General features: G+C 37.9%; 1 protein-coding gene across 1 annotated transcript in view; it reads right to left on the reverse strand.

The window, feature by feature from the left end:
- Window positions 1-25,392, reverse strand: part of RBMS3 (RNA binding motif single stranded interacting protein 3) — a 707,098-nt gene that overhangs the window by 123,285 nt on the left and 558,421 nt on the right. Inside the window, exons 8-10 of the mRNA XM_034063359.1 lie at window positions 22,931-23,088; window positions 12,190-12,269; window positions 4,577-4,610 (exon numbers count right to left, since the gene is read on the reverse strand). Of these exons, the coding sequence (XP_033919250.1) occupies window positions 4,577-4,610; window positions 12,190-12,269; window positions 22,931-23,088 (272 nt within the window). The remainder of the gene's footprint in view (window positions 1-4,576; window positions 4,611-12,189; window positions 12,270-22,930; window positions 23,089-25,392) is intronic.

Genomic DNA, 25,392 nt, shown 5'->3' on the forward strand with positions numbered 1-25,392 from the left:
CAGCAACAAAATGCTTGGAAAAAAAAATTTCTAAAATTAACTTACACTTCAGATGTGCTCCAGTATCTACAATATTTTCCAACCTGAACTACTGCTGTCCCATCTACATCTTCTATCTTCTTAGCTCTGAAATTAAATCCCACTTTGGACAACACGCCTAGTACACAGTGCTAAAACCAGCCGTCTGGGTCATGAGATGCACAAAAGGACTGTGTTTGGTTGAAACTACAAGGAGGCAAAACATATGCTTACATAAATGAGAAACTGCCTCCCAACCTCTCAATCACAAAAAATGGTATTTAAGATTTTTAATGACTATTCTTTCTTACATTATATATGGTATTCTGAAACACAGATAATTCATACAGAAAAGGAAAAACTGCTCAACCTGAACTTGCTTTCACCACACACCATGCCTGTTGGAATCACAGCCTCTCGGTCCTGTCACTCACATGCAAAGAGATTACTCTCTGCTTTTAGAGAATCCAGCTTATTTCCCCCCAGTTTCTGTTACAGGTACCCTTGGGGCTAGTCTGAAATAAGATAAATTAGAAACTAAAACAACATTAACTCCTGCATCAGTGAAAGACAGACTTACACAACATATTTATTCCTATGCTAACAGGATCTTTTTGAAACTCCCAGATGCTAAGACCTTCATTAGACTGTAACGTAATACTCAGCTGACGGAGAATTTCTTGAAGGAGAGTGCTTTGGGTGGCAGGTGCTCACTCATGGTTCTGTTATAGTGGGTGAGCTTGGAGGGGGAAGCCCAGATTAAGTAGGCTGCTGGGCATATTTTCTTAATTTGAATCCATGCTTCAAAATTTAAGTCAGCTCTAAAACTTCACAGTTGATCACAAAGTTATGGTATTTACTAAAGGTGGGGGAGAGAAGGAGGAGAAAGGGAGGGGAAGAGTGGAAAGGAAGAAAGGAAAAGAAAAAATGAAAAAGAAAGAGAAAATGGAAAAAAAGAAGGAAAAGCAGGAAATTGAAAGTAAAAAAGGAAAGGCAAAGGGAAAGGGAAAAGTGAAAGAAAAAGAGGGGAAAAAAAAAGATTTAGAATCAGTGAATTCAGAGTGTAATCAGCATTCTAATTGAGGAAGAACCGGACTGTATACGGTAATGTAATACTCTAACTGAAGAGCCACCATTGAACTGGGACATTATTTTGTTAGGGTGGTTGGTTGTTGTGTTCTGTTTTTGTTAAAATTTGCAGTTTTGAAATGGAAGTCTTATGCAAGGTAAGGCTTGTAAACTTGGCTCTTGAAAAGTATTTTGTCATATCCTCAAAAGGTTAAATTAATCCTTTTCCCCTCCTCTCTCATTTTTCAGTTTCTTTTTCTTTGCTGAACAGCAGCAATTCTTGAAGTGCTATGTATTTGAGGATTATATACAGGGTGGTAGTGGGAAAGCTACATATAAAATGCTATTTTAATGAGCTTTAACAAAAACTATAAATGTAGAATCAGACATGCATCACCTTTCCCCTCCCTTTTGATGTCTCATACATTGTAGAAGGTAAATTGCAGCTACATCATAGACACAAAGGCAGCTCTAGTAAAATGTAGGCTGCTTTGCCCCTCTTCCAAGGTCTTGTGACTGAACATGGAAAAAAACTTTCTATGATCTTGTGATCAAATGCTGCCATTCAATCAAGAAAGACTAACAGAAATGGCCAAAAAATGGGTCTTTTACAGCTGCTGAGGACTGTTGACCTGCAGCATAATGACATTGTTGTTGTGACCAAAAGAATATCAAGTAAAACATTAGCCTCCCACTTTCTCATTGCTTTCAGACTGAATTGCTTTTCTCTATTGTGCAGTGAGGAGTAGAAGGGGAAGAGGGAGACTTAATTTACAAAAGAGGCTCCTTGTATTCAAAACATATGGAAACTGCTGTTGTCATACTGCTCATCTTACACGATGATTCACAAAGGAAAAGATCTTCACAGGCTCCTTCAGACACATCATTCTTGGGGTCTCCAGGTGGGGGGTTGTGAGGGGGCACAGAAGAGTCCTCAACGTTTCTCTGGTGATAGGGAAATGTTTACTTTGGGAGGTGGCAGGGAGGGAAAGAAAGCGGCAGAAAGGCAAGACCAGGAGGGAAGGACAGGTTCTGTATACTCTTTTCTCAATATACCTGCCTTCAATCTCTCATTAAACTTCCTTTCTTGATACACAGTCCTTCCTAAAGGCATCAGTGTTAAATTTCTCCCATAAACATTTAAGCTTACACTAAACACCTGCTACTTATGTCTGTTCACAAAAGCACTCAGAAGTTTGGATACATACCTTCTCTTTTAAGCCACCAAATTCTTCACCAGCTCTGCCAGTAGAAATATATTTGGAGAAAACCGTCCATGCCAGTCCTGATGGAGCAAATCCACCTGAAAGACTATGTGAGGCTGTATGCTTGAAGGCAGCAGCCACTATGTCTCTGTGGAGCCCTGAAGGCAGTACAGACGAGGCACACATCACCTGGATGCTTACTGATGTACCAAAATGTGTGAAAAACCAATGCTCCAGTTTTATTGGGACATCTGAAAAGTCCAGTCCCAGAAGCTTCTGCTTCTGGTTGAAATATGGATGCCCAAAGGAATCTGCCAAAAAATACCTATTTGTACGCTGTTAAGCTTCAGGAAAACTTTTGTTCAGGTTAACTGGAATTTACAGAGCAAAGACTCTGACTGAAACTTCTGACTTAAAACCTCTACACTTCAAATTTTAAAATGTTCAATGTGAAAGCAAGTAGCAAAGTTTAAGAGAGGGAGGGAGGAATGAGGAGCAAAGGAAGAATTTTGCTATGAGAGGACTAAAAGGACTAAATAATTTCCCTTGGTTAATAAAAAACCCCAAAGGACCATGTAAACCACTTGCCGAGTATTATTAAGCATAGCACACTATGAGCTTGAGTGGTCAGTCTGTGCTCAGCTAGATTGATATCCTTGCTCAAGTTAGCTTTTTAAATGAGTTTTAAACTAGCTGGCTCAGGTGTGACAACACTATACTGCAGCAGTAAGGCCTGCAAAGCAGAAGTACTCCGTCATTTAAAGTGTCCTGAAGGGACTAATAAAGTAATGCAGGAGAGGAAGAAACAGGAGGATATGCTACTGCTGGCCACAGTTGATGCAAAAGCAGAATTCCTCCCTGAAATCTGAATCATGTACAAGCGACTTAACAATGTTCCACATTGTTTCATGCTCTGATTTGTATGGTTTTGTTTGTTTGTTTTGCTTTGGTTTAAATTGCCAGCCCTTTAGACCTAAACAATCTGAAATTCAAGCTGTGAATCTTTCTGGCTCATAAATTTTGCCTGCCGTAACACCTGTGCAACTCATCTGTCTCATCTTGGATTTTACAAGTGCATCCAAGGAACAGCATTGTCCCTGGACCAGAAACTTGTCGACACTTGCTGATATATGAGGCAAGTCAGAATTCAGTGCACATACTCTCAGCTGTGCTGGCTACGCAGCAATAAAATATAGAAGAGAGTTTTTTGCTCATAAGCAAGTATACCTGCCAATGCATATAAAGGGAATGGATTGCTAAATTATAAGATTTATATAGTCACTTTTCAAAGCAAAAAATGCTCTTCAATTTAAAAGAAAAAATGTATATATTAGAATTAGTTTAGATAAACTATGACACACTTCATTACCACTAGATATTATGAATGACAAAGGAATGCAACTCTCCATTTATCTTGCAGACTTCTGGAAACCTTATGAAAGATATGACAGGCGATACTGTGACAGAAAGAAACAAGGAATGATCTTTTCTCATTTATATGCCTTATTGTTCTCCAACTTCAATCTTATAAACCAAGTGAAAGATCTTAATCCAAAGTGCAGTAATGATATTTTACGTCATGACCTGAATTACTGCAATACCAAAAATAAACTGATCTTACATGGTTTTTATTAGGTCTAGTTACAAAGTAATAAACAAACCCTGTGAAATAATTTGTCATTAATTACATAGCCAGATTACAAAAGTCAGTATTTCACAATAATGTTATTTATGGTTCTTTTCCTAGGAACTTACATTAAAGTATAAGAGCAAATAAACCAAGACATATATATGTAGCACATCAGATAATTTGAGAATGCCCCCATCATCAACATCTTTATGTATTTCTGGAAAAGCAGGCCTTAGACAATGTCAGCACACAGTCTTCTGTCAAACAAATTCCCTGGTGGTCCCAGACTATGTGATTTAACACTGATACACACCTCCTAATATCAGAAATACAAACTAGTTCAACTCATGTTCCTCCAAGAAATAAATACATATCAGCTAGTGTGGTTTACTGGGTAAATACCTAATTCTGTATCCTCCTAGCCAAAGCTAAATGAAAATTAGTAGATAGGAGTTGGGTTGTTGCGATTTTTCAGATAGTATCTCTTTGCCTTGAAGGAAAATACAATTTTAAAAATAAACACATAAACAAATAAATACACCCCCCCCTCCTCCCCCAAGAAAAAACAAGATTTAGAAAATCTGGAATGGAGTTTTGCATCAAAACATGGAAATGTGTGCTATGAAACCAGAAGCATCTGCACAAATGTCAGCACAGCAAGAAAAACTGAAGGTTACATAAACATAATTCTGGAGAAATAAAAAAAAAAAAGAGCTAAAGAACCCTGTCTTGTTCAGTGATACAAAATGACACATTTCACCTTTTAAACTCCAAAGAATGCCATGAAGCAACATAAATATTGGCTAACTTTTAAAGGCTCTCTTTGAAAGGATGGAGATAGTCCAAGAAACACTTGATCTCAGCTGAAGTCGTAACCTATTGGCGACCTATTGCTGAAGAGCCAGCTCAGGCTGGATTACCTACAAGCAGTATTTCACTGGGTACCCAGAAGGAGGGCAAAGCCAGAAGCTGCTGCTGGTGCTGTGTGAGAGCCATAGCTCTAAAAGGAAAAGCAGCACTGAGGAGGTTGGCCACACCACAGAAGCCTGCATGAGCCACAAAACAAAGTGACAAAGACCTAACAGGGGAGCTGCTTACTAAGCAAGAGGTTTTGTATGTTCTCCTAATTCAGTACCTATCCTGTAGTTTCCTGATTAGAAAGTCCATCTTTATGACCACCTCTTTCAAAGGCTACATGATCTTAACCATGGATGTCTGAAAAATGAAATTCTGTTTCCGTAGGGAAACTCTCTTCTGACAGCTGTGTATGGCACTCAGTCACTTCTTAACATCTATCATGACCCAGGCAACAGGTCAACAGAACCCATTCTGCACTGAACAGTTTGTTAGAGACTGTTTGTTAGAGACAGTTTGTTAGAGACTGTGTAGACTCCTGAGTTGAAGACTGCCGCCTGCATATTGCTGAGGATGTGGGAAGGACCTGGGGTGCAAAGCAGGAAGTGTTACAGTGGCCTCATGGTCATCACCAGGGCTGAGGTAGGACAATAACAGAAGGAATTAAAGATTTTATGTCTGTCAAAGATTAAGACTGGGAACTGACGTTTAGAGGGTTCAAGATGTAAAAGAAATTTCTGTTAACAACAAGCTGAGCATGTGCATTCATGGAGCAGAGGAAGCAAAAGATAACAGTGATAGAATAAAAAATGACATGCAGGAATTGGAAACAGGATAAAGAAATAGAAAATGTATTAAACAGTGATTTTTTACAAAGGTCTTTACACGGATCATATTTTCTGATACAGTGGGGAAGGATTTATATACTGCAGTTGGCAGATAACAATGAAAATATTTACAAAACTGAATTCTTAGGAAGTAGGTGGTATAAAACATTCAGATAACATTAACATCATGTACGGTAAAGGAACTGAGGATACAAGTGAGGGAATTCAGGTATTTTGAACAAAGATAATTTCTGAACATAACAATATGTGAAAGATAACCTCCTTTTAAAACTAGCTCTGCTGAGTACTAACAGTACGAAACCTACCAGAATGCCCTTCTGTTTAAGTTCCCAGCAGAACTCAGCAAATGTTTTAATCTAACTACAAACCTGTACATAGTTTCCACCTTTGGCTGCTGTTTTGTCTTGTTTAAAATGTCAATTACATATACATATATACAGGAAGCAAGACAGAAAGACATTGATATTTATAGTAATGTATTACTTACCTTGATAAAGCAATGTAAACTCCCCAAAAATATAGTTTTTGAAGAGTTTTCAGGGTTTTATGCATATAAATGAAGAGAAAATTAAATAAAACGATAAAGCACCAAACTAAGATAAAGAGCCTAAAAAGTTATCAAACAAAACATTTTAGGTTCATTCATTCAGAAAAACATCTTACACCATCACTGATAACAAACAAGATATCATTTGTTCATTCATAAGAGAAAACCAGTAAAACATGTTGCTACATTTTCCATTGCAGAATTAATTCACAACTGGAGTACTGTTTTCTCATTACCATTTCAGCCACAATCTCCTAGAAGACATATTGCTCTAGATATGTTATTCCATATTCTAAGGCTATTTCTCTGAAGCAAAGATTAAATATTTAAATATACTCTCAATGGTTGAAGAACCTAAGAGATGACCTAAGAGAAATATTTAAACTAAGGAGAAAGGCAGAAAATACACATACATTCTCCTGAAATGAATGTGTAAAAATGCAGTGCTTGGGACCTTCTAAAGAGAAAAATGTATGGCAATAATGATTAAACCAAGATATGAGGTATGTGCAAATACATCTGTACAGCTGAAGACTTTTTTTCTGTTTAAGAGTTTCTGCTCAAGTTACATTCAGTCCAAAATGCCAGACACCTGTTACTTGCAGGGTTCTTAATCTTTACAAGATTAGTACTTCCCTCTTCTTTCTTTTTGTCAGATATTTGTAACTTGTCATTAAAATCAGCAATAAAAGCCACACAAACCTGCTATGAAAGAGTAAGATTCTTGATCACACATTGTAGCATTGTATCCCACTTATTTTCCCTGAGACAGGAATTCGCCCAATGTCCTATGACAACCAAAAGTATTTACAAAGCCAACAGAATTTAGGAAGTACTATAATGACTAGAAAATTCTGTAAGAGAGCATAATGGACGTATCAGCAGAGGATAATTACCACAACTGAGGCATGTTCCTATGAAATTCCAAAGAGAAATGTAAGAACTCATTAAGTCTTTGCATTTATAAAAAAGGAAAAAGGAATTTTTTTAAAGGCATCCAAAAGATACTAGGAGATGAACAAAAACTCTATGCAAAGATGTACCCTAAGCTTGCCCATCCAAAGAGAAATCAATTTGTTACTGATAGAATTGGTAGGAAATTATTATTATTAATTATATTCAGTGATTGCAAAATGTGATAGATTTGCAGGATTTCCTTTAAAGTCTCCTATTCACCTAAAAAGTCTCCTATTCACCTACAGAGATGCAGCACTGAAAGACTGACAGTGAGCTACCTTCATCATTAGCAGTGCCCTTCACGTCTTGATGGAGATGTACAGTGCTATAGTCTGATGAATACATTTGCTGACTTCTCTTTCAGAGTGGCGATGCAGGGCCTGTACAATTAGTTTTGTGTGGAGCTGCACTCTCTATAGGAAGAAAATATACCCAGTAGGCCCTGGTCTATTTAACTCAGAAAAGCAGTGCTACAAAGGGAAAACAAAAACAAACACAAAAACCTGCTAAAAAAATAATCATTCAAAGCTAATCAGAATATTTATGAAATTCACTGAGAGTTTCCAGATTTCTGGAGAAATGTACTTCCTCAGTATGGAAGAAATGCAGATATTAACTAATTATTTATGCGACAACCAATTATTTTGTACGGCATGTCTAAGACTGAACATGATGAAATTCTTATTAGTTGATCAAGGAGGACAGTGGAGCAATTCCCTTCGGAATGGAATGAAGCCAAGTAGTTAGATAGAGAAGCACCTTTAAGGAGAATAATTCACTAACATAGACACAGTACTGCTCAATTTACATCTGACCAGCAAAATGTTTCAAGTGGCAGAAAATAACCTTTACATTGTCACTGGTGGTCTGGAGCTGCCAGTGTTCAGCTCCACAACTTTTAAGAGACAACAGACAGCAGTTGAAGTTAGAAAATCAAACAAGTAATGACATATTTTTGCCTTGAGAACACACAGAATGCAGAATCTCCAGAGTACTCTCTGTGCTCTTTCTTTCCTTGCAGGTACAACACTGCTTTACTCTTTCCTGACTTACTGTTGGCCTGGGTCAGCTTAGATGTGTGACTCCTGGATAAGCTCAAACATCCAGGTACACAGCAGTGATTCTCCTGTAATTTCAATTTTATTTTTTAAAAAACCCTCCGAAGTAGCAAAACAAAACAAAATTAGAAAAAAAAACCAACAAACAGCGAAACCTCCCCCCAAAAATAAATCCACAAAATCCAACCAAACAAGGAAACAAAACAAAAAACCTCAAAACCACAACAAACCCAAACCAAATAAACATAAATCCAAATTCAAACCAACCCCCTGAAAACCAACCAAACAAGCAAAAACACCAAGAAAAAAACCCAACTGCAAAACAAAAAAACCCACACTAAACCCCACATCCAGTTAAACTTACATTTAATTTGCCAAGGAAACATTAGTTGGAAAATAGCTTTGTATTCAAAATGAATGTTTGAGATAACTATTTGGGAAGGTTTGGGAGGAACTAAGTCATGGTCCATGGCTGATTCATAATGAAAGTCACTCTGATGGCGCCCAGCCTTTCTGATGGGCTGTTCAACATAACATTAAAGCTACCTACTTCAGTCCTTCCCCCATCATGACTTGAAAATCAGGCAAAACCAGCTCCACAACATGAACACTTTACCCTACGGACATGGTGTACCTACACACATACGCTATGTCACCAGGATCACATCTCAGGGCACTAGGGATGAATGGAAGATAGCTGCCAAAACAGTTTGTCTGGTCCATAGTCTCACTGCCTCAGGAACAAGGGTAGGTTGTACAAAACAGCCTATAGTCAGGCTGATTTTTTTTTTTCTTGATTAGCTTCATACAACCTCTTACTAGGTGGCAAGCCTGAACCAGAACATCAGAGTTTGGGTGAGAGATCTGGACAAACATGTAAAGCCCTCCCAGTTCAATGCTATGCCTAAAATATGTACAGCTGAAAATCCTAAATCAATTTAATTTAACCCTAAAAAGCTTGCTTAATTTTCTCTCACAGTAAGATCATGTCTTTGAGCAGTAGAGGTTAATAACAGCTAGTGTTGCATACTTCTACTAATGTTCCCTGGTTCCTCATTTTTTTACTGAAATCCATAAAGAGGTCACAACAATAACTAGAGATGATTTTCTTTCTATGCCAATTACTGGGATGTTGGTAGGGTTATTTTCAGAGTGATTGTGATTTTCCAAGTAAACTAGGAGACCTGATTTTCCTTCCTTCTTCATACAGGAAGATAAGCAATTGCCAGGAAGGGGATAAAGACAAATGCTGCTATATTTGCTGAGAGGCTGCCGTGGTTTCAGCCGAGGCCATAAGTCAGACAAGCAGCCCTCTTGCCCACTCCCTCCCTTTCTTCCCCCCACTCCTGGAGGGACAGGGAGGAGAATTGAAAGAATGTAACTCCCACAGGTTGAGATAAGAACAGTCCAGTAACTAAGGTATAACACAAACCACTACTGATACCACCAATAATAATAACGATAAGGGAAATAACAAAGAGAATATAATACCACCCGTTGACACCCAGCCTAACTGAGCACTGCGTCAGCCCTTGCGGATAACTGTCCGTTACATCCTGGGCATGACGTGCTGTGGTATGGAATACCTCTTTGGCTAGTTTGGGTCAGGTGTCCTGTCTCTGCTTCCTCCTGGCTTCCCCTCCTCCCTGACAGAGCATGAGACTCACAAAGTCCTTGGTCAGACTAAACATTTGAGCAGTAACTAAAAACATCTGTGTTATCAGCGCTGTTTGCAGGCCGAAGGTCAAAAACACAGCACTGCACAAGCTACTAAGAAAGAGAAAAATGACTGCTACTGCTGAATCCAGGACAGAGGCTTAAATACAGGTTCATAGCACACATCAGTAAACTCAGTAGAAGCTCTATCAGGAATCTACATCAAGAGGAAGAAACTACAACTGAGTGGTTTTGCACTGGATGAAAGTTAAGTAAGTGTGAGTGGTCAGTATCACCTGAATTGACACAACTGCTCAAGTGATAATGTTTGCCCTCCAGCTTCTGAAGAAGAGGAGGAAGGAATTCAAAAAGTCTTTTAAACATGGATTTGAAAAGGGTCTTACTCTAATAATAAGGTATAAATATTCTCTTTCATATGGATCAAATACCCTATGATAATTTCTAATTATCTGTGTTGGGAGCTACAAAATCTGCCCTCCAAAAACAGAGGATAAAATGGGATCTTACAGATATCTAATGCATAGTTGAGTAAGTGCAGTTGCTGGTTCAGTGGCTTTGCCCCAAGCATTATGCTTGATCTGCATCTGAATTATACTTCGGTAAATGAAAACTCAAAACAGTTACTTTCCAGCTCATCCTTGCAACTAAACACCATCTTACCACAACAATCATGAGAAACATGGTAGAAAATTTTCCCACATGGACACCTTCTTCAGGAAACTAAAAGTTGATTCATGTCCTTTAACTGAGAAAGCAGCAAAAGTTATAACCATTGAAATCTAATTTCAGTGTATCCCTGGGAACAAAAGTAAGTAATCATGCTGTCTTATCAAGATCCTATTTTGATGTCCCACATTGCTGATGTTGAATACCCAACATATTCCTGATTAATTTAAAAATGTAATAAAAAATATAAGATTTTCAACTTCTAGTTTTCATTCTTTACTACGTACCCTTTTTATCTCAAGCAGGCACTGTAAGAACATTCTGCTTTATTTCTGGCTCAAATGATGTGTCCTTTCTGAGACAACCAGGAATGTGACCATGGAGCATGCAGGGTTTTAATGGCAAAGCTGCACTTACTAACTTCTTGCTATTCACACTCTTTCCATTGGGTGTTGCTATGATATTAAACAGATTACTACTGGGACTCAGTGTATGCGTACAGAAAGGTTTAAGGGTCTCTGCTTATGTTGCTTTGCCTATTGTCCTAAGCAGCCCAAGTCTGTTGGACTTCACCAACCTGGTGCTGTAGTGCATTAGTGTCGAGAAAAATTGTGACTACTTTTTCAAAAGAAATCTACTGAATGGAGTCTTGCAGCTTGTACCACAAGTGTTATATTCTTTCATGAAGGTGATTTGACTAAAATTTATATGTACATTGCAGCATTCAATTACTGTACACAGTAGCTGTGCAGATGGCTTTCTTTTAATTATTTAGTACATCTTCTGCGTAAAAAAACAGGCAATGAATAAGGAGGAATTTAATGAAAGTAACTAAAAAGAGGAAATAGTTTACTGGAAGTCAAAAAGAAAAAAAAAAAAAGGTAATAACTTAGGATGTGATTCTTGCAAAGATTTCCTGCTCACTTAACATAGCTTTTCAGAAAATATGAGGGAGAAATTTTTGCAAAACAGTGGCCCTGGGGAGGCCTTGTCAAACGTTAAGAATGAGGCAACTGATCACTAAACTTTGCCCAGCTGATGGCCATACAGATGACAGCTGAGGATTTCTAAAGCAACCTACTGGCTGGAAATTGTCTTTCAATGTGGCATGGACACACCAATGAATGTGTTCTGCAGGTAGTATCAGAAAACAGCTGCATTTCATTAAGTTATGGCAATTACAAATGGTATAAAATCACTTCATATCTGAAATATCCACAGTTAAGTAACTGCAATTAGTAACTGTAAAGAACACAAAGTTACTATAACCTGAAATCCTGGCGATTTTATAACTATAATGCAGTTGCTGATCTAGTTGGTTTGAAAAGCACCAGCATTTACTTATGTGGCCTTTGCTCTAATTTGAAAAAAAAATCACATATAATATAAGCATTTTAAAGAAAAAATCCGGCAGGACAACACAATTCTTATATGTACTTAAATTCACTGCTGTCAGGCATAAATGTCTGAATAATTCAAACTTGGTCAAGGAGGAAGTTGCTACAGGTCATTAAGGATAGGCTTCTAAAAAGGAGGTTCACCCTCTTAGCAGGGCTGGTAATATAAGTCATGCTCACATAGGATACAGAAATACCAGCATTTCTGTATTCTAAACTCTTCAGTGAATTTTAAACATTGTAATAATGATAGCTGGACTTACCTGGTAGACCGGGTGGGGTTTTCAGATATTTCCCATTAAAATGCTGAATTACTACTTCACATTTTTCTGTAGACTCCATTCTGGAAAAGAGAAGAAAGCGGGATGGGGGTAGATGCAATTCATGTTACTAGGCTGCTATAAAAGTGCTCAGTCAGCAACAACAAAAAGGAAAGGGAGAAAAAAAGCACAAGCACAGATGCTGAGAGACATCTTCAAAGCTGTTCTTGTGGAGAAACTGTTTGAGCTCATTACTGTATGGTGTGGCTTGGGAGAAAGACCTGCCACCCTCTAAGCTTGCAGCTGTGCTCCCGGCTGTGTGTGAGCCACAGCAGTGTCAATGAACAGTCCCCTTTTGGCTCTGGGGGATCACCCTGAACAAGGACATTCTTTATGCTCTCACGTGCTGCTTCGAAAGGCAAAGGATGTGTTTCTAGATGCCTTGTGCACCAAAAATAACTTCAAATAGCATGAAAAAAAAACAACAAAAAACACACCACGATTTTTAGAAGAACCCATAGGATTAAGCAACAATTATTAATGTGTACAATGTTAAAAAAATAATCTGCAAAGACAGACTGTATAGCAAAGACAATGCATATATGCCTATTACAACATAAAGCTAAATTTTGCGTGAAGACTAATTTACACATAATACTGGTAGGTGAAATGCCTTACTGTTTATCTCGTATTACTTCAAGATAACTTTCAGAAATTAAAGCATTAACAGTGAACAGCTACACATATTTTTGATGGAACTGCAAAGAATACAAAGCTGCTAGTCAAATCCCAACCCATGTTTATACCACATCTGGGAATTCATCATTCAGGTACTGTAAACTGCCCACATGCTAGGTCATAGAACAATTGATACAGTTTGCTACAGAGTGGTATAGAAAATTCAAAGAGAGGAAAGAAAGAAATGAAAAGCCAATAAGCAAGCAAAAAGAAAAGGAAAATCACTGGTTTTGTTTTTCTTAAAAAAATTGCATTTAAAAACCATGTTCAATGTTCCTTCAATACACCAGTGCTAACAGGTACTTTCTGCAAAATAACTCCAGTGACATAAATATTGCTTACTTCTCACTAGTCTAGATATTTTTAAAATTAATTTATCCACCACCCTTCTTGTTACATGGTTTTAGGAAAGGGTGGCTCACATAGAGCAGTAGTTTGTCCTCCAGGGTTCAAGTTTGCCAGAGTTCAAAGGAATTACCCCCACTACCACCAAGAAAACAACAAATTAAAAAACAAATCCTGATTTGAATCATTAAAAATTGTCCCTTCCAGGTGATATCACTGCATATTCTGTGGGCTGGGCCATTTCTACAAGCACAAAAAGACAGAAACTTAGATTGTTCACTTTGGCTTCATTCAGATTTAACTAAGCGACTGTCTGCACTGAGCCTTTAGAGACTCTTGTCTCTGAAAGAATAAATGCAATAAAAGTCTGTTTTCTGTAGCTGCAGGCACTTGATGTCAAACCATGTTATGTTGCACCACACAGCAGTGACAATTTCGTTTTAATACATGGGGTACATTTTAACAAGCCAAAGCAGTCCCTGCAAAGAATGCAATATATAAGCTGCCAAGTGAAAGAGACTCAATGCACTTCATGCATTTTATGTGGGAAGAGAATAAAAGTAAAACCCACAGTGTTCTGGGATAAAAAGGCCATCATTCGAATACCACTCTGAAAAAGAATGTGCACATTTTCCTCTCAAGTTTCACAATTAACGGCTCTCAAATGCCATTGCTAGCTATCTATACTCTGGCACATGCTTCACTTGAAACCGACACTGGCATTATCGACTCAGTTTGAAAAGGCAGCACAAAAGACAGAGCTGCCTATACACGTTCCCTTCAGATGTGCTGCTGAGTAACAACTGCATCCAACCCTCCCCTACCCGAGTCCCCATGTGCTTTCTGCTACCTGTGCCTGTGGGGTAGATGGCATCTATTCCAGGGCCACCTCAGTATGAATCACAATTTACACTAGTCCACAATACCTGCTTTTAAGAAATAACCCTTTCAAACTGTGTTCTTCAGGATGATTAGCTTACTGACTGGGAAGAATGTGGGGTATAGAACAACCAGACATATTACTAAAATTGTCTGATATTTGCCATCACAAGACCCTGATCTTACTTTTGTTAAAATTCCGATCAACATCAGCAACCTAGGTAGCAGTGTCTATGGCAGGTGCCTATCCATGAGCTGAACCTGTCTGTACACATCAATTCAGACATTCCTTTTTCTTTTCTCACTTGTTTTAGCCATAAACACTAGCCATATATGGGAAGAGGCCCAATAAAAATATACTTTTGTTAGGTCCACACCAATAAATTCTACCTAGTTCTTCAAAAAGCTGTGGTACTTGCCTATTCTAGAGTGTGATTGGAAACACAGGGGAAATGGACAAAATATGCTTTTTGTCATGAATTTATTCTTCTTGTCTGAGATAGAAATGTTTCAAAATGATGGTTGAAACTGGTATTTAATAGAATTATCATTAAAAGGATTATTACATGTCAAAAGTTAGCTTTCAGGAGACAGGTTTTCTACAAAAGAAAGTCACTTGAGCATGGGTAAACTTGGGGGAAGCGTACACTTAAATCTATTTTTCTTAGTGTTGAGTATTCTTTCATAACTGATAGATCAAAAAATGTGACAGATGACAATATTCTAGAGAACAGACAAAGACCTTAAAAGCTTCATAACCTTCTATAGAAAGATACACATATTCAACTCTTGCTGGAAAGGGAAGGACATTGGCTTTACATGGCAATATAAATTTTAGCTGATAAGTCACAAAAAATTCACAAAAATAGTTTCAGAAGTATCATTTTCAAAATCCCTTCAACAGAATGATTTTGGTGCTCATCCTAATAGGATCTTAGGTAATAATTCATGTTTAAATACAATTTGGACTTAACTATAATGCACCTGAGTATTATTTTGAATCAGGAAATGCACTGCAGAAAATAAAAAAAATTCTCAAAGCCATAGACCAGATTTTTATGATATTTAGAGGTACAGATAATCATCTAAACCAACCAAAATTATAATTTATTTTCACCTGTGTCTATGTAATTCCAGCTTTCAGAAACTGAATTGCAATGTTCCCAAATAAAGTGTAACTAGATTGACCATAAACTATGCAATTGGAAAGGGAATGATTTTCAAAAAATCTGAAAAGGAAGTCTGTTTTTGACTGTTTTCTAGCCGTAGTTTGCAAATTTGAGTTATCTCAATAAGATTAGTAAAAGATCAAACAAACAAACAAAAAGGGTGGGGGGGGGGCTTAAGCAAGTATTGCAACCAAATTAATTTGATGTTAATGTCTTGCTATTACTTAAAAATAAAAGCATATTACTCTCTTTACAGACCATAGTGGCTCCAATGTAGTCATTACATGCTGTTGTAATACAACAAAAGAGAAACTTTACAGTAAAAAAAATAGAAAAATAAAAAGGAAAAGGAATTATTTTTTTAAACCAAAAGCTCTTACACATGCTTATTCTAAAGATCGATGCAGTGTCAAGAAATAACTTCATAAATTTATATACAAGGATTAACATGCTGACTACATAATTATTACACAAGAAATATTCAGTACCATGTAATTACCAGTTAGTGGTAAAACACGAGCTTGGTTTACATATACCCTATAGTCACACTACCTAATAATAATAATAATGTAAATGAGAATCAAGTCTGTAATTTTTTTTGTATCCTGAGTAAATATTTAAAGATTAAATTGTTACTACAACATTACTGTTATGACCGCAATACACCCATGGCACGGGAGATGGAACTAGATGATCTTAAGGTCCTTTCCAACCCTAACTATTCTATGATTCTATGATTGTTGTTTTCTTATATTTATAAAGGCATGGATAATAAAGCCTGGGGGTAATGTTTCTTTACTTCTGTCATGGTTTAAGCCCAGATGGTAATTCAGTAACACACAGCCATTCGCTCACTCCCCTCCCCTTCCTCCCCCCACCTCCCAGAGATATGGGGAGGAGAATAAAAAGAATGTAACTCCCATAGGTTGAGATTAGAACAGTCCAGTAACTAAGTTATAACACAAAACCACTACTGCTACCACCACCAATAATAATGATCAGGGAAGTAACAAGGGAAGAGAATACAACCACTCACCACCCACTGACTGATATCCAGCCTTACCCCAGCAGTGATCTAACCTTTCTGGGTAACTGCCCCCTGTTTATATACTGGGCATCAGATGCTGTGGTATGGAATACCTCTTTGGTTAGTTTGGATCAGGTGTCCTCTCTCTGCTTTCTCCCGGCTTCCCCTCCTTCCTGGCAAAGTATGAGGCTCAGAAAGTCCTTGGTCAGACTAAACATTACTAAGCAGCAACTAAAAACATTGGTGTTATCAGTGCTGTCCCCAGGCTGGAAGTCAAAAACACAGCACTGCACCAGCTACTGAGAAGGAGAAAAATTACTTCTGCTGAATCCAGGACAACTTTTTAAGGCATTTTGCAAAGATGGAAGTAGGTTGGTAGTAGCAATATTATACAGTGGAGGACTCCAAAGAACTGAGGCTATAGTTAGAATACACACTTGAAATACTCAATTTCTTTAGCATATCAAAAAGATGACTGGGGGGGGCAGGCTAATAGCAGTGCATAAGTACCTCTGTGTGGAGAATAAACTAGGTACTAAGCAGTTCTTTAATCTTGCTGAGAAAGTTGTGACAAGAAATAGATAAATTTGAAAAAGAAATTAGGCAGAAACCTTTGACTACAAGGAAGATGAGCCACTGGCACACATTAGACAGAAAAGAGGTGGCTTTTTTTTCTTTTTTTTTCTTGGTTGATGTGCTGAAATCACTTCTGAAAGTCATATTTTAGTAAAAGACATGCATTATCTCAATTGTAGGTAAGTGGGAGCACTCAACTTCACGAGATATAAAAGAGGTCAGAGAAAATTATCTCCAGTTTTAAATACTGCAAAGCTACAAGACAGGTTTGATTAGTACGAGGTTTCTTAGCACCTCCTTATGTTCAATTCTTCATCCTTCTATGTCAACATGTTCACTTATTTCTTTAATTTATTCTGCTAATTTAATTCCAGGCATTCTAAGAGCCTGATATGGCTGCAACTTGTGATTTTCTTCTCTCCTGTAACCAACTTAGCTATGCTGTGTCCCCAACTTTTCAGCTGGTAGGAGACTGCTTCCAGATGTTTGTGATTTTTGGGTTGAATACATTTTATGCTGGAAAAACTGTTCCCTTTGTCACTTACAGCCTAGGAAGAGATATTAATTTTGACAAGTTCTCTTATTGCTCATAAATAATGTCTTTTCCCAACACGTCTTGCATGCATATTCTTCATGTTCAGTCCTGTTTCCATGAACAACAGGAGTTTGTTTATTATCTCAGATGAATATACAAAATCTGCAGAAACCTCTCTTATGAGGACAGGACAGGTTCTACTTCTCCAAGGGTATGGTCCATGCAGCATGGCCCATTATGCCAAGGTGACCATTTTGAGCTGCCTGAGGGAGTACCTCTGCGGAGAGCTACGTTGCTCTCCATAGAAAAACCTCCTTGTTACAGAAGAAATCCAATATAATTAAATGACACCTACGCTACCCTGAACCCCCTGAAAGATGTACAGCTTCTTTTGAGAAAAAGAATATACAAATTAAAGCTTTGGCTCTCCTGTTTTGTTCCAGTGGAAACTGAAGCACGTCCATTTCTGTTGAAATCCATGCAAAACTTCTATAAATAGAAAAATGATCCTCTGTGGGTTCAAAATCTTGTTTCCCATTTTCTGTTGCTCCATTTCAGTAGCTAAGTTGAGTACTGCTTCCAAAGAATAATTTTAAGACATGTAAAATGCAGACAAGCAGGAGGTAAGTTTAACAAAAAACATACGCAGGGAGGAAAGCATCTCATTAGAAACTCTTCCAGAAGAAAAAAGTACGGAAAAGACAAGGATGAAGCCCAAAGTCCCAACAACAAAGTGGGTAAAAGCCTCACTACAGACCTCCACCCTCATCCCCAGCTCTGTCACAAAGGAACAGAAGCATAACCTTTATACTTCATTTTGCTTTGAGATGATACAGACAGCTAATTGAGAATCTTCTGACTTTGGTCGTCTGCTGGGAACAGCATGATAACACTCTTTTTTGACAGTTTGTGTTGGGTAAATTTTCTCATGTTACTGGAAAAGAATTATATGAATACACGGTCATTTCCACCTAGACCCAGGCTGATTTATGCTACTGTCTTCACAGTCTCAGGTTAAGTATTATACTGGTGCCCGCCAGCAGTGCAATACTTGACTGTCTGACTGTCGGCATTTCCATCATAAATTTCTGGTTTCAGAGGCTTATGACTTCATTGTAAAATGTCGCTTGGGGGTGAATCCTGCAAGGTCGTTTTAAGTTGCAAGACAGAAAACAAAATTAAAAAGTTAGTGCTTTCTAACTCTTTCTTTGCATTTTAACATTAGAAGGACCTAAAAAATGCTTGCTCCACTACTCATCTGAGTGTGGTACACATATGTATGGTATAATTAATATTAGTATCTCTATGGTAGGTTACTTACATAATACTGAATGGTATTTTACTGTGGGGCTATAAAGTACAATTTTTATTTCATTGATTCAGTGGTATCAGTAAGTCCCTCCCTGATGTATATCCCAATGCCTCCTTGCTCCTGTTTCCATGTCCCAAGGAGTTCAATTAAACTCACAGTACCTCAGGCTTTGATTATGAGAATTGCTCAGCTAAATTATCTGATGGCACCCAACTTTCTTATTCCTTCTTCTTCACCTTGAAGGGCTTCATATCCACTTTCATCCTACAGAGTCCCATTGATATTTGTCCCTGAATCCTGCCCCTCTTGTCCCTCTTGGGAGTTTGCTTCTCCCTGAAAGCACAGCTCCATGCTTGCCATTTTCTTAGGGATGTACTAAGTCTACAAAAACTTGGTCCAGGTTGATATGTGAGATGGAGAGGTGAGGGTCTTGAAGATACATTCTTTTACAGACCTCCCCAGCACCTTGCAGTGATGCTGTGTGCCCCTTCCAAGGTGAGTTCTTCAATGGAAATTTACCACCACAGGCATTGGAATATTTTAGAGATAACACACAGTCTTTGGGGCATATTCGGGATTTCTAGTTTCATCTGAGATATCAATTACAGAGCAATTTCCTGGATAAGATGTAGGATGTGACAGATCATTATTCTGACTGAAAGTAGGAATGATCCTCGTAATATCTAAGCCTGCACTACCATCCCAGATGATGGATTTGTTCAAGCTAAATTTATAGCACCTTTTCAAATGCCTTCAATTAAACCCCTGAATAAAGAAGAACAAAGCATTTTCCCTCTTCACAAATACAGCCTTAAACTTCCTGAAGTTCTTTATCCCCCGTTGCTGCTAATGCTTCTCTGCCTCCAAAGTAGCATCATCACTGATCCTCAGAAATCTTCCTCTAAATATTCCCCCTTTCTTTTAGCGAGATGGCACTGCTGCTTTGGCTCCAATCTGGTTCTGTTACTTCTTTATCTTCTCCTACCTCAAAATCTGGAACCACCCTTTATGGGCCTGTGGAAAGCCAGGTCTTCCAGCAAATACAGTTACCTCTTTAAAAGAGACAACACATCTTCAGGATAAAGTTATATATTTCGCTACATGCACTCAGCACCTTTTCGTGTCCAGTAATTCCAGCCTCCCTCAAAGACTTTCTTTCTTACTACCTCTGATATGCTTTTTACCTAAAACACCATCAGCAATATTGCTAATGTCCTGTTTGCAAAAATCAAGTCATAAGAGATCAGCTTTAAGACTGCATCTTAAAAAAAAGGTCTCCAAATCCAGTTCCTGTGGCTTTTTTTCCTCTGCTTTTTTTTTGTGGATGAAGGACTATGATTTTGTTCTAAGGTCTGAGGAATCCACTTGCATGTTTTAAATGAAAGATCAGATGCTGAACTCATTAGATGACTTCCAGCAATGGGGATTTAGGAGAAACACCTACAGTTTTAAGTCTTGTGATAAAATCCCTGTGTGTAGGGAACCACTATGCTATTCCCTCATTTGGTATCTTAAGACAGATTGAACTCAAAAGCTTTTCGTCTGTACCACCTCCTTTTCCAATTCCTTATTTCTAGTAAGTATTTCTTCTGCCTCCCCCTCCTTCTAATTTCTCTCTCTGCTATATGATAGGCTGTGTTTAGTCCCACTTTCTGCTTGCCTGTGTCAGCAGAAACCCACGCTGCCAAATGACAACAGCAGCACGAGCCCTGCAGAATGCCAGGTCCCACAGACAGCCTGGACCCAGTTAGCATGGATTTGAAGTACAAAGCATGGGCTGGGGTGAGGCAGAGGCAGGTGTCCAGAGTTTCTGGCAATTCCCTTTCAACTGGAAAAACTGTGGAGCCACAGTAGGAGTCTATAGCTTCCCTTCTCTGGCCCCTTGCTCATAACTGTCCTCCCCAGATTCTCCCCTGGAGCAGACCTAGGCACAGTTGGGTTCAAGCCACAGTGAAATGCTCTAGAAAGTTTCAGGAAAATATGTCCAGTTGCTTTTGAGGGATGCAAAAGAGATACTATCACAGCTTAAGAAACGGAGCTAGTTTTGTACATGCATAAAGGAGGCTGAACTCTCATGTGGCCAGACATTGCTCAGATAATTTTCAGCCAAGATCATTTGAAGTTACCTTGCTTACAAATGATTAAGTAGGCACCTGCAGTACTATGAAACTACTAATCATTTACATTTAGCAAAAAAATCTGACAATAGCTGTCTACTGTAAGTCTTTACTTCCATTTGCTTTCTGAATATACTTATTTTGAGATTGACTAGTCACATAATTGGACAGAATCAAAATGTAATGTTTAATCATCATAGCAATTAATAACTCTGAAACACCAAATCTCAAAATTGCTGGATGCTGCACCATTTTAGTGTGTGTAAAGTTAACTTTTTCTCCTGTGCTTCTGTAGTTCAGTTAAGAGCTGTGCTAAGCAGCATGGCACAATCCACAAGCAGGCAAGATATACTGTGACAGAAGTCCCTGGGTCAGAAGGCAGTGGATAATTGCCAGGATTGCCACACGGGTTGCTGATTTGAACTTCTAAAATTTTATCTGGACTGAAATACAGCTACCATCTCCTACCTGTATTACATTTATACCCACTCAGCATGTGCTCACACTGTAGACAGACTAGAACAAAAGCTTCCTGACTACAAGCAAAACTAAACAGATTAATCTATTTGGATTGATGTGGAGGAGAAAAGATACTAAATAGCACTGTATTACAAAAAGGTCAGGTTGCCAAGTAATTAAATCTTGTACTGATAATCCTGCAAAGACAAGAGTCAGCATTCAATCATGGTTCTGAATTCCTGGCTTTGTTCAAGTCAATGGGAGACCTGCTGTATACTTGGAGCAAAGGCTTAACCCCTCTACCGTTTGCATGGGGAATTACACAATCTTCATGTTAGATCACTAAAGGTTTCTTGAAATTTGTTACATAATTACATTTCCACACACAAAGTCAATTTTTTAAAATGAAAGTTTATCCCTGAGTTACACTAATCTCTACTTAGTGAGCTAGAAAAAAATCACGTTATTATCTGCAAGAATGCATAAGGAACAGTGTGTCATCTTTCAGCATAAATGTTTTGCCTTTTCCCATTTGAATTCAGACAACATTATCTTAACGTTCTTCATGCACGATGATCTTTCACATCAAGGACAAAGATAACACTGTAATGCCACTTATCTTGTAAGCCACTTTTATCATACAGTACCCCATTTCACTCAGTGGTGTTATGACACTAAACAGAAGTGCCATGACACGGCAAGACATGGTGCATTTCAAACAAATTCTCAAGATGACTAAGTCATTTTGTGTTCTCTACAAAGCACAATGTTATGAATATTCTGCTAATAAAATAATTTTTTACATTTCCTTTTATTTTGAAGCAGCAAACTGAATTCTGATTCAGTTTTCTGCTTCAAAATTCAGCACAATTGCAAATTTCTCTACTTACTTCCTTTTTCAATACTTTTCTATATATATATAGCTCTATTCCTTGGCTTTTCAAAAGAAAACTATTTGATTTAAGAATATTTCAAGCTGAAGGGAATCTATATAATTATTTCCTGAGAGTAAACATGAAAACTTGTCTATCTGTACTGACAATGAAGTACACTGTGATAATATGTTGTTCATTCTGTCAAAAATATCTAACTACTCTGACAGGGTTTATCATATGCAAATATTTCTTCTTAAACTCTTCTCACAGCCTTGAGTTCCCTGCAGCTTTCAAGGAAGTAATGTTTTTTTCAGTCACAGTTCCTCTCCTTTGCTCTTCCAACTGATAAATTTACTTTTTCCTGTTACAAAATCTGTGCTAAACATTTAAACAGTTTCTTCACCAAGTGTGTGTTTCTGGCTGTAGAACTTTTATTATTATCCAAGCTTAATAATGCATGGGTAGATCACTGTTTCAAGAGATTTTTATTTACATACACATACATGTAATGAACCATATTTAGAACAATGAAATTAACATCCCTCTGCACTGGTATTCTTCAGTTTGGTGGAAAGAACAGATACATGATCTGATAAAGATGCTGCTCTGCATTCTCAACAGCTGTGAGACTTCTGATTTACGAAATAGACAGCATTTAAGAAGGACCAAAGCTGAAAAATGTGAATGAACCAAGAAAGTGTAAAGGTTTCACCTGGCAAAGCCGACTCCTCTGCTGACTCCATTAGCATCTCTTAATATTCTGGTGGAAATGACATGTCCAAAGGGTTTCAGCATATTCTCCAGTTCCTGTTCATCCATGGAAACGGGTAAATTTGAGATGTATAGATTTGTGGGATCTTGCTCTTGTTGCTATGACAAAATGAGAGAAATATTCTCCGTTAGACTGAGCACAATAGAATAACTTATGGCTCATACAATGATGGCTACTCAAAACAAGACCAAGCCAAGAATTTATAGTTGCATTAGAAACAAAGCTGGGCTATCTGTTCATGACAACAACGTATTTGCCAAATTTCTGCAAACTTTCATGCATGTGTTTAATTCTGTGCGTGATTCTTACTGAATTCAATGATGCCACTCATTTATAGAAAATTACTCATGCACAAGTATTCTCGTGTTTGTGCCTTGATTTAGCGAACAGATTGTGAAGAAAACATGATTTCCACAAATGTGCTCATTGGTAACATAAACAAAGAAAGAAAACTCAACACGTTTTAAGCAGATGTGCTTTCCAGCCTGCAGACTTCCCATTCAACCTGTTCAGCATGAGCAAGCTTCACTGAAAACACACAACACTTTCCATAGTACTTTTTGGGTTTTTTTCCCCCATCAGAAATGTCTTGGTTGGTAATGTGGAACAAGACCTAACTGGACTGGGGGGAGCTCTACAGTTCAATCTAAGGTCCTGCTGAAACAGGTCATATGTTTATTCTCAGACTGAATTAAAATATCTTACAAAAGATAGCCTTTAGTATAAATAATTGAGAAAACAAACTTGAAGACATTTTTCTCATTCTAATTTGTATTTTTAGGCTAAACTTTCATTTTTGGCAATTCTTCCAACTCTTGCTTGCCGAGCTACTGCTACTGAAACACAAAAGACGCATAGATACTATATGTCTAATAAATGTATTAAAGCAGTAAATAAAAACCTTGTCTAAAGACAACCAGGTCTTGATTACATTAAATCAATTTAGTTAAGCCCTTGCAAATTTTCATGGCTCTGTTTCCATTTTCACTGATATGAGCTTTACATAGTATCTGATCACCTGTCAGTACAAGCCTGACTGGGACCAGACATGACTATATAATTTTAGCTAATGCTTGATAACTGAAAACACAAGATGCAATTTTTATGCTGTGCAGTAAGCCAGACAATACCTTACCTGTCAAAGGCCTCTGAGATAGATTCTTGGATTCTTATTTGTCACACATTTTAATGGGCAGAATTAATTTTTACTTGTTCAACACAAAAAGTGCTTTTTTTTTTGCTATGAGGTGTCCTAAAACCAGATTAATAACCTTACAGCAGCACCACAATCTTACATTGAAGAAATTACGCAATGTCCTGCAGCCATCTGCCCTGGTTTAACTAGAGCAAATTACAGTCCATTAAAATCAGTGCAGATGTGTCTTGTCAAACACAAAGAATCACACATTCTGTTTCTACGTATGAAGATGGCACAGAACCAAGATGTCTGCTCCATCACTTCCCTGCACATTCAAGGCCTTGAAAATGGAAAGAAATCATTTCAAGTTGTGATTCATGTGCCCCGTCTTTGCAAGGACAAGAATGACTAAGCAAACTCTAGCGTAGTTAGACTGGAATCAGAAGTCAGTTTTCAGCTTTCCTTACCCCAGGCTCAAGGGAAACTTTAGACCCTTTGGATGAGAAGAAAAGCTGCAAATGGATACTCATAGGGTCAGAAATGAGAAGGCATGTAATGCTGTTTTATTGCATAATTTGGATTCTGACCGAACAACTGCAAACACTTGCTTTTGGACATGCTGCTTAATGCTCACTGCATTCTAGTTTTGCGTCTCCAGATCCATTTACCCCATGAAACACCACATTACTATGTAGGTCAAATGCTCCACTATTTCACAAAACAGAAATAAAAGAACAAAGTATGCACATTTTCAAGCTGCTCTCTATACAAATATATCCAGTTATTACCACGCTTTGTAGTAAGGGACAGAGGAGACAAAAACCACACACACACATGAAGAGTGAACTTACTGCAAATTGAACTGAGGTTACAAACTCCAGAACTAGAAAAACATTCTTTCCCTTTCCAATCAACTTTCCCTGCAGTTATCTTCCTTTCACTCACATCAATTTACATTCATACAGCTCTGAAAGCTAGTTCCTCTCCAATAACCCAAAGATATTAGTGAGGTGTCAGAACCGGTACAGTATTGACAACACGAGGAAAATCATGCAAACAGTCCTGGAGGGAAGGTAGGTAAGAAAAGAGAGGAATATGAGCTTCAGATCACACTTTCAGCCTGGGGAAAAACTAACAAGCAAAAATCTGAAACATTTTCTTTCTCCTTTACTTTTTTTCCACATTGTTCACCTTTTCTGTGTGCAAACTATTTAAATTTCATTGTTTGTTACTCCCCTTCACACATCCCCCCACACATGCCCAA

The sequence above is a fragment of the Melopsittacus undulatus genome, chromosome 1, assembly GCF_012275295.1.
Source record: "Melopsittacus undulatus isolate bMelUnd1 chromosome 1, bMelUnd1.mat.Z, whole genome shotgun sequence".
NCBI lineage: Eukaryota > Metazoa > Chordata > Aves > Psittaciformes > Psittaculidae > Melopsittacus > Melopsittacus undulatus.